Below are 11,036 nucleotides of genomic sequence, written 5' to 3'. Positions count from 1 at the left end.
GTACTATGAAGGCACGTTCCGTCTCTTCGATCCAACTCTCCGCGAGCTCAGGATCGGCTCTGCCAATGAAAACTGGCGGGTCAAGCTTGAGGAACTTCTCATAAGTCACTCCTCCCAGGTGCTCGTTTCGTGGTGCGACTGGTTCTGGCCTCGTTTCACGGATGGCGGTAACCAGGTTGTTGAGTGTCTCCAACAGGAATCCTTGCGTATGAGACTCCTCGCTTGGTATGGTTCTCCTCGTCGTAGGAGCCATTTATCTATGCACACACAAGCACTTGTTCTTAGTTTCTCGATGTATATGAGGAAGTAAAAGCTTTATTTACTTAATATACATCACATTTACACAAGCATCGCCTTAAACAAAACGTCATGCCGCACTGGCAGACTTTAGGCGTTGAGAAACTATATACATGAGTCTACTAACTCCAAAACATTACCAGTCTCTTTAAGACTTGGATTTCTTTGATGAAGACGAACTCCAAAAGGTCCATCTATTGCCACATGGCCTTGGTGCAGGCACTACTAGCTTTGGCTTGGGCGGCACTTCCGCACTAGCAAGCGAATATTGGGGATATATGAGGGACTCCAGTCCACTTTCCCAGTCAACAAGATCAAGACTCTGGGAGTCTGGAATAATAATCGGCGAACAGAAAGAATCCCCTCTTTTGTTCCTGCCGTTTAAGCTCGGCGTATGTGATGCCGGATGGTAGCTTGGCGAGTGATAGACCTCCGCAGGGAAGTTCAAGTCAAAATCCCTCAGCCTTGGTAATTCATCAAGAGATGTTGGGGTATGGTTGCTCCCAACACTAGAGTGATGCGGTCCACTGACACGCGAAGTCTCATCCTTGAGACCCTTTGATGCCCGCCGACCCATATCGGTGGTATATTTCCTTTGGCATTCGTTGGAGGAATGCCCATCTTCGCCACAGTATTGGCAGTCTTGGACTTCATACGGGCATATCCACTCATCGTGCATGACCTTGCACCGATAGCAGTATCCACGCGAGTCATGAGTTGCCATCTATACAAAGATGCACCCAGATCAGAACAAAAGTATAAAAACATATACTTACAGTGCGATATCGGGACCATGACGGATCTTGAACCAGGTTTCTCAGACTCATGCTCTGATACCAATTCTGTAACGCCCCGGATTTCCAAAACAAAGCTAAGTTAAAATTTTCATGAATTTCTTTTTTTTCTTTGCAGCGGAACTTAGAAAAGCTTTTAGCAGCGGAATAAGACGATAATGAGTCGTCGGTTTTAGAAAACTTCGAGCACGTTGCAGGTATGTGGCCAAGCAATTCATTGACCACCAAGGTGTTCCATTTTATCGAAAACTCATGTTTATTACAACACTACTGCTTAGAAAAGCAGTGTAGGTTCAATAAAAGGAAGCAGTACAGCTCTGTCTAGAGAAACCCTGGAACTCGATGCCGCCTTGCTCCGCATATCGCCACGCAGGTTCAACACCTGAAATCCCCATAAAACGGGGTCAGAACCACTGATGGTCTGGTAAGCATGCAGTCATACATCCATTCAACTCAAGTACGATAATGACCACTCAGGGTCGCAATGCGCAATAACGACGCTCAAGCCTCCAAGACTTAGCGTATATCGCAAGAGCCTCCTCAGGGCTATGAGTTGAACATCCGCTCGAGTCCTCATGACTTAGAGCAAGCCTTTTCAGGGCTGTGATTTGAATAGCCGCTTAAGTCTCCACGACTTAGCCATGACCTCTTTCGGGTCTCAAAGTGATGTCTAGCTCAAGTCTTCATACTTGGCACATCCGTATCCCACGCATCTAAGGACAACTCCTCGAGCTTCGCTTAGTCGTGCGGATACAACACGGGTCTTTGCCCAGTCGGTCCAGTACTATACCGAACATGACACCTTCACAAAGGTTATGCAGGACTGACTCAACACGTCATCCACTCATACATTCAAAGCATCGCTGTACCTAGAGCTAATGCATTGTTTGATAATTAACCGCTCCCGCCTTTGGTACGCAGGTAGAGCTATTGTCTGGGCATCAACGCGACGTTCTGGGGGTTGATTATTCTATGTATTTTAGATACCCCAGAGGCCTGTTGACCCTATCCATAGTAGGGCAGTGTGTTTCAACTGGGAGAATCCTACTAGGCCCATATTCGGATGCATCCTCTACTTGCAGTAGTTGGGTTCAATCCTTAGATCTTAAGGATAACCACGACCCCAAAACCCATGAGTGACTGAGGCCATTGTGGACTCTATCAGGTCCAAAGTAAAATACATGTCACTCAAGGCTGTACCATCACTGTCATTCCACAGTGAGCATAATTCCTGAAGGGGTCTGCCAGTCTTACAATTACTTGGACAGAATCTGCATGCCATTTAGGCAGCCCGTGCTTTCAGCACTACGGGAGTATGTACCCGACCCCATTCAGTCTTCCCCAACACAGTCATTACTGAGGGGGTACCCCTAACACGATCTTCAACCGCGGGGTATGTGCGACCTTAAGTCTTATTCATATGCATGCAAAACACCGCTCTTTGGCACTTCGGCCACCACGAGCATCACACCTCTTTGGGTGGAAACAACACACTCTGGCTCTTCGGCCCTTACGAGTCTGGTTGTGTAACCGTTCTCAATGAGCATGCATATGACTCGATCTAAATAGATCGGCTACTCGGCGTATTTTTACGCAACGAGTCCAAACCTAGCCAAGGCGCAACCTCTACTCCGGCTCAGCGGCCCTTACGAGCAAGGTGCCCTTGCAGGCACAAGGATACGAGCCGATCTGGCATCGTTCCATCAACGGACATTATTATGCCGTTCCATTGGTTCCGGCAGCTCTTCTGCCGACCATTTCGTCAGCACCTCCCCTGCTCTACCGGCAGTGGTGCGACGAACCCTTCTACGTTGTAGAGGGCAAACCATGAACTGGGTAGCACTCTGCTATATGTCAGAGTATCCTGCTACGTTCTTTCTGAGCTATTCTTAGCTTCTTTAGAAATTTCAGCAGCACTTCCTCTCTTTTACGGAGAAAGCGTGCGTTTCTTTTATCCATTTCAGCGGCATCTCCCCTCTTTGGTAGGAAATCGCCACGCTTAATTTGGGGAAATGGATGCGCACCGTTGTGCGTACTTTGCATCCATCAAGGTTGCAGGAACCCTTGGCCATAGCCAGGCCATACGTAATTAACTTAGTCTTTACGTAAAGAGCATTTTGCCAAAAGGCGAAGCCTTTCCAATAGGGGCTTCATTCGTCAAGCAGAATCTTGTACGAGGAGCAGTCAAGGAATCGCATGGGCGATTTGGAGTTGATCTCCATTTGAACGCTCATTTATGCATTATATATGTAGTATAAGCAGAAGCCTGTGCTTTATACAGCGGCGGCGTAAAGGAAATGCATATACTATTGTTCAGGGTGTGTAACTGAACGAAATATTCTACATATATAACAAAGCAGAAGCCTTAGCATCGTTCGACGCGACGGCGTAAGTAAATACATTGCAGAAAGCAGAAGCCTTGGCATCGTTCGACGCGACGGCGTAAGTAAATGCATAATCGGAAGTGCAGTAATCGGAAGTGCGGAAAACAGGGAGCCTTGGCATCATACTACGCGATGGCAAAGGTAAATTACATAGCCTGTGCGATATAAGACGCGTCAGCAGAATCAGCAGATATACACCTAAATCCGCATCCAACGATAGTTACGAGGCGAGCGGGTGAACACCGAAGTGTCCTAAAGGGCTCAACCAAGAACTAAAGCGAGATACCATTTTGAAGAACGCATATACTGCGTGTTTGAACATAGATATATCCGACGATAGTTACGAGATGAGCGGGTGAACACCGAAGTGTCCAAAAAGGGCTCAATCAAGAACTAAAGCAAGATACTACTTCAGAAAGTATATTCTATATACAAACAGTCAAATACTTGAGAGAGATGGATCAACGAAGCGAACTTACTTCAAATCGTGGAAGAAACGGCTCCGGGTTGCTTCTTTGGCTTCGAGCCTTCCTTCGAGAGGTCAGACTAAGTCAGATGAAGCTGACTTAGTTGAGAAAGAGGTAGAGTAGGTCAAGCTACTCAACCTAAGTGGTTTGAATCAAACAGGGTTCGATCCAAGTCAACTGGGTTCAGCAGGTTCAAACTCAGCTCAAGTAGGCTAAGTCTGGGTTCAGAAATCCAAACCGGAATCTGGACCAAAAAGGACTTTGACTTTGACTTTAAACCCAACTAGGTTCAAGTCAAGTCAACTGGGTTTGGACCAGGTCAAGTGGGTTCAGACCCAGGTCAGGTGGGTTAGGACCAGGTCAGGCAGGCTCAGGCTAAGTCAGGCAGGCTCAGACCAGGTCAGGTGGGCTCAGGTGGGCTAGGCTAGGTAGGGGAGGTTTAGGAGAGAGAGAGAAGGCAAGAGATAGAGGGGGGGTCGAAATTATGAGAAGAGAGAGAGTGGGGAGGGCTATTTATGGCCCAAGCCCACCTCCTCTTGGGTTTTTCCATGCCCATTCTACCCCTTTGGCTTCTTTTTAATTCCAAGAGGTTCCTTGGTGTGGGGCCCACTTGGATATTCCATGGGATATTTTTGTGGGTCCCACCAGATATTTTCTGAGGAATATTTCTGTGGGTCCCACCAATATTTCCGTGGGTCCCGCAAGAATTTCGGGTTTCCGGCGATTTTTTTTCCGAAAAATTCTGAGTACGCCATTCCCTTCATATTGACGTAACTAAGAAAGTTGGCTCGCAGGAATCCTTTGATTTCATTCAGGTAGGAAGTTATGGCTTCCAGAGTGTTTGAGGATATATTCGTGATTCGACGAATATCCTAAGTATAACTGGCTCGCAGGAATTGATTCGTTTCGCATTCTGAGAAGAAATGCAATTTTTACCGGTAAATGCCTCATGAATTTTATTCAGATATTTTCTGAAAAATTGCGGGTCTTACAGGTACCCTGATCGAAGATCAATCTTGGAGAAGACCTTGGCCTCTCGGAGTTGATCAAACAAACCATCGATCCTGGGAAGAGGATATTTGTTTTTTATTGTTACCTAATTGAGCATCCTATAGTCAATTCACATACGCATTGACCCATCCTTCTTTTTGACGAACAATACTAGAGCTCCCCAAGGTGAAACACTAGGCCGAATAAAGCCTTTATCCATTAATTCTTGCAGCTGCTTCTTTAGCTCTTCTAACTCTGCTGGGGCCATACGATAGGGTGCTTTAGATATCGGGGTCGTTCTAGGCACCAACTCTATCGCAAAATCCACCTCTCTGGTAGGCGGTATGCCTGGCAGGTCATCTGGAAAAATGCCTGAAAAATATCGAACTATGTCCAAGTCTTCCAGTGGTGTAGTATTGGGGTCTATCAAAGAAACACTGGTTAAAAATGCCTCACACCCCTTTTCTACACAGCGATGTGCCTTTAATGCCGAGATAAGTCATTCTTTGCTCTCCTTTTTACATGCCTTGTACTTGAGTACATGCTGATCAGGGCGAGCAAATTGAATGCATCACTCACAACAAAGCATACAAGCGTAATGCTCATACATCCAATCTATGCCAAGAATTACATCATAACCGACCATATCTAACAGGATAAGATTGGCAGGGAGGTTCTGCCCTTCAATCATAACCTCTACTCTAGATAGATAGGTACGAGCGATAGAGCTACTGCTCGAAGGTGTGATAACTTCCAGAATATATCCCAATGAAGTCGGCGTGACACCAATCAAATTCGCAAAATGTACGAATACGAAGGAATGCGCAACACCAGTGTCAAAAAGAACCTTAGCATCAAACCTTGCAATAGGGATTGTACCTTCAATGACGTTGGCATCTTCTTGCAACTCCTCGGCAGAAGTCGCATACACGCATCCAGTAGCTTTCTTCTGACCTTGCGGCTGGGACTGCTGGGGTTGTTGTTGTTGTGGTCCTCTAGGAACAGGGGCAGTTCCCTCCTGAGCTGGCCTCATAGGGCAGTCTTTGATGAAGTGACCCTGTTTTCCACATCTCAAACATGCACCTGAGACTCTGTAGCAGACTCCAGGGTGCCTCTTATTGCAGTGCTTACATACTGCATAAGACGGCGGTGCTTGAGTGTCGCCCTGTTGTCCCTTGGCCTTCTTTGGGGGTGACGCCTTACTACTCTCCGCTGTTGGTCGAGGGGCCTTATTTGCATTGCGCTTTGACTTGTCGAAACGGCTAGGCTGAGTCTTCTTAGAAGACTCCGAGTCATCCTGCGTCACAAAGACATCGTTACGATCTATCGAGATTGTTTTTGGAAAAAAACCAAAAAGTAGGTTCTAGTTTTCCCCACCTGAAGTATTGTGGCCATCTGTGAACACCCCAAATTTTTCAAAATCCTTTAAATATTCCCTTTTTGCCCCTGATATCATTTTCGGAGCACTTAAGCCACTTTTAAATCTAAATTCTAGTTCATTTCTCAAGCTTTACTGAAATTAAATTCATTTTATATGTTTAAATTGATTTCGGATCTGGATCCATTGTCCAGATCCAAATCTAAGTCTCATTATCCAAATTTTAAATTAAAATTACAGAAAATACCAAAAATAGTTTTAAATAGCTCAGACGGTTCGTCTGGTATCCGTTTGGATCCATCACATTATTTTCCTCGATTCGAGTCTCAAAACTCGAACATTTTCTCAAAACCTGGGTCCAAACCCATTCTTCTGAAAGAAATTTCTCCAAAATAAACCTGACTTTTCAGAAAAGCTCTGCTTTTGTAAATATTTCTGAAATTTTGTAAAAAAGTAGTCAAAGATCCTTAGTTTCTAGAATTTTGTCTTCAAAAAGTACAAAAAAATATATATATTTAAGAAAAGAACAAAAAAATAAGAAAATCAAAAATCCAAAATTTTCAGAAACTATGTAATCTACCCTCTTTTTTTTTACTTTTTGTTAAAACCCTCTCTTGAAACCTCTTTTTGAAAACAAAAACCATTTTTTAGGAAATTTCTGAAAAGGAGCCCCCTCTTTGCAAATTGGAGAAAATGGCAACGACCATCCTCCCGTGCGCCCTCCATCGCCTCCTCTCCCGCTGGATCTCCCTTCATCCTGAACGAACTTCCCCCTCTCGTTGCCCATATAAGGAGGCATCCCTTGCAATGATCGAGATCCGTCTCCTGCCTCTCCACTGTGCATCATCCCTCCATCATCTTTCGCCATTTTCAGCCATTCATCCCCTTTTCTGCTTTTCCCCTCCTCACCTTTTTTCAGCTGAAAAGGAGTTCAACGAGAGGGTAAAAGGGGGAAGATCTCTTGGGAAGAAGTGATTAACGCCAACAATGCATCCGTGACCATCCCCATCACAACTTCTCTTTCTCGATTGTTCCTTTCTTCTCTTCTTCCTCTCCTATCATTCTCTAGCAGAAAAATATCGACCTCTTTGCAGCTGCAGGTAAGTAACCCGCCATTCTTCTTTCAATTTTCTGTAGAGATTCTTGTTTTTTTTTACTATACTTCATAGCAGTGCCATGTTTTCATTTTTTTTCTATTACAACGCATCAGGGGCTTGATCGACCTGCATATAGCAGGATCGATCTCCCCTGCGCAATATCAACAGAATGCTGGCATTCTGACATTACCTTTGACTAAATATTTTCCCAATTTCATTCTGATTTCCTATTTCCTTTTCTTTTGCATTTTCTTTAAATAACGTCTGATCGTATCTCATTCTATTGTTCATAATATCTTCATTTCAATCGTATCTGAGTCTTATTATATACTCTACTTCAGTTTCTATCATCTGATCCATGGGGTCATCATCATGTGTTTTTCTGTGTGTAAGATGCCATCCTCATATTCCATTTTTCCCCTTTTTTTTATTTTAATTGTGATTTTCCTGTTTTCCTATGATTGCCTGTATATATTGAGTTATGGATCTCATTCTTTTTTTTTTTTGCCAAATGTTTGAAATAAATGCGTATGATTCCTGTTTTGGCCATACTGTTATGCATCTCCTGGGTCCATAGTGATGATCATACGTCCATGAATTAGAATTGCTCACCACCATGGCATTCTCCCTTTTCATCTATATATATCTAGTGTTATCTTTACCTTTCTAAAATCACTTACAAATCTTCAGGAGGTGATCGTTCTTTGTTGCTATGTATAGATCTTACCATGTATTGTTCCTAAGTTATAATTATTCTCATTTATATTTGATGATCTGTGTGGTGTTATCTATTGATTCCTCTGCATATCATCCTCCTTAGCATGATTTGTTTCGACCTAACTATGAGTTGAACCCAATTCACAGTAGGATCTAGAGTGACTTTTTTTTTTTGTTTTCATTCTGCCATGAAATTGGGCGAAACTCAGTGGACTTGGCTAGGGGACCAAAGCAAATGGAAAGCTAAGATGTATATGGGAATCTATCTAGTGAAAGATAGGCCTTAATCACAAATTGAAATCATCATAGGGCCTTGATATCTGTAGTTTTGTGTGTTGTCAGAAATATTCTCAACATTCTATTGTATTGAGCTCCCTCAGGAACTACAAATAATCATGGTGCCAGGGCCATTCTCTCCATCGTCATCATCGTCGTCTTCCATTTGTTGCTTTTCTTATTGTTATGGAGCTATTTTAAGGTAATTTTTACAGATCCTGGTTTTGTCCCTCAAGATTGGCAACCTTTAGCAGAGGAAAATCCTGAGGTTGCAAGTTCAATAGCTTCTTCAGAGTATCCAGACCAAGAAATCAGGTCTTCTGTATGGTCACCATCCGGTGAGATGGCTCAAAGACATGGATTGGGCTATTGCAATCGCTGCCAGAATATCAAGTCACCTCGCTATCATCATTGCTCTGTTTGCCAAAGATGTGTACTGAAGATGGATTACCATTGTGTATGGGTTGTCAACTGTGTTGGTGCAAGAAACTACAAATTCTTTCTTCTGTTCCTGCTGTATACATTTCTGGAGACCACGTTGGACACGCTGGTACTTCTACCCCAGTTTATCAGGTTCTTTGGGGAGGTTAAAGATCATTCTGACTCTCCTGGCAACCTTGTTGTCATCTTCCTTACTTTTGTAATTAATTTAGCATTTGCCCTCAGCCTTCTTGGTTTTGTGATCTTGCATTCATCTCTTTTGTTAAGCAATACTACAACTATGGAGGTTTATGAGAAAAGGGCGGTACAGGTTCAGGGGAATCAATCCTGCACCACAGTAGAAGGAGCGTGAGTACTAAGGTTGGTTGAAGCCCATCTTATAGAACTCTTTGGTTTTAACACTCCCAGTTCATGAAGATCGTAGGCATGAAAATCATCTTTACTATTAGGTGATTGCCAAAACAAAAAGAAAAAAAAACAGGTTTATAAGTTTGATCTTACATAAGTATTGGCATAGGTTGTCCATCTTCCTCATATTAGAATAAAGGCTCAGCTTGTATCCCACGGTTCACAATATTTTCTTTGATATTTTACATTTTCCTTTGTTGAAACCCATCTCATTCTCTCAATCCCTGTTACACGATGTCTATTTGCATTATTATATACTCAGTATTCTTTATGTTCATCTGTGCATTTATCCATATCTGTCACATATCCATCCTTGCCTACCTGTTACCACCTCTTGGGTTTCTATTCTGCAACATCTACTGCTGCATCTACTGTAGTATCTATACCTTGTTACATACTTCCTCCACATTTCAGCTGCATCCTCAAACTTGCAGTTCTTGCAAATACCTCCACTCACAGTCACATATGACACTGCTGTCACCTCGCTGCAGCAACACCACTCCACATTTACTACAAATGCACATTCATCCCATCAACCCTATCTCCCCTGTTGGGCGTCTATCAATCCAGGCCCCATCTTTCCTGTATATCTCAGCTGTATGCCTATAAGTAAGTCCATCACCTGCTCATAGACAAAGTCCTTCAGCAGTGAATCACGTTCATTTGGTTCAACAGCCAATACAAATATTTATGGCCATGCTCCTGTATTTCCATCTGTTACCCCTTTCACCTCACTAATAAGAGATCCTGTTCATCACTCCCATTATCCCCAGCTCATTTTTCTGTAGTTGTGCGCTCCACCTCCTGTGAGCTACACTCACTACCACTTGCATTCTCACTGTTCTTCCCCTGTTGCTACAACATCCTCACTTCACTTACACAGTCATAAACACTTCGCAGTCACTAACACACCATCCATACCAACTGCGTTTTATCTTTTACCCTGTAATTAACATTTTATATCCAGTCCCAGCAAGTACCCCCACACCTGTGTACTGTTACATTCATAACATTTTATTTTGTTTGTCCTTTGTGTTTCATCACCTTATGCCTGTTTACCTGTCACTATTCATCTTCACAACCCACCCCTTGGAATTTTTATTTTTTTTTACCAATACTTGCTTCACTGCACATGTTATATCTATTGTACACTCCAACCACTCATATTTCAGCATATTGTTCATTCTATCACTTATTGCTATAATCCCTTACCTCATTACATACCATATATATATATATATATATATATATATATATATATATATATATATATATATGTATATACGTATATATGCATGTATAGATATATGTATATAGGTACGTATATCATTTCCATCTTTCCATACTTAGATCTTAAATACCTTGGCCCATGAGTAACTTTATGATATCCATATGGTATATGCAATTTTCCTCCATTTTTCATACTAATCAGGTGTTTTGCAGGGAATATATGGAAAATCTCATTAGTTGGAGTTATAAATTCAATTTTGATGTATTGTAATAGTTAGATCTTAAATGAGACTTTACATTTTCTGTTTTAGATAGAATGTATGAGCATCGTAAATATCATGAATTGCTTGTGTTCATACATTTTCTTCCTTTATTTCTCAAATTCTCACGAATGGCAACACGAATGGCACGTGCACCATTTCGTAAGAGGTAATTGATACTAAGTTGATGATCCACATCAATGGCCATAGTCAGGGTGTGGACAAAACTTAGTATTTTTATCTTTTACAAAATAACACTGGATCCACACTGGATCCGTTTCCAAAATTCATCATATT

The 11,036-nt window shown here is 42.5% G+C and overlaps 1 protein-coding gene across 1 annotated transcript; it reads left to right on the top strand.

Moving 5' to 3' along the window:
* The first annotated feature begins 7,003 nt into the window (after positions 1 to 7,003).
* LOC149848942 (putative protein S-acyltransferase 12) lies at positions 7,004 to 9,193 on the top strand. Its single transcript, XM_090005942.1, has 4 exons — positions 7,004 to 7,252; positions 7,380 to 7,410; positions 8,505 to 8,715; positions 8,755 to 9,193. Exons 1-4 carry the CDS (start codon positions 7,004 to 7,006, stop codon positions 9,191 to 9,193), a joined length of 930 nt encoding a protein of 309 aa, XP_089862068.1.
* Positions 9,194 to 11,036: the final 1,843 nt, after the last annotated feature.

This window comes from Nuphar pumila, chromosome 1 (genome assembly GCF_984573655.1).
Source record: "Nuphar pumila chromosome 1, dmNupPumi1.hap1.1, whole genome shotgun sequence".
NCBI lineage: Eukaryota > Viridiplantae > Streptophyta > Magnoliopsida > Nymphaeales > Nymphaeaceae > Nuphar > Nuphar pumila.
Note: the sequence above shows the minus strand (reverse complement) of the source record. Positions and strands in the feature narration are given on the sequence as shown.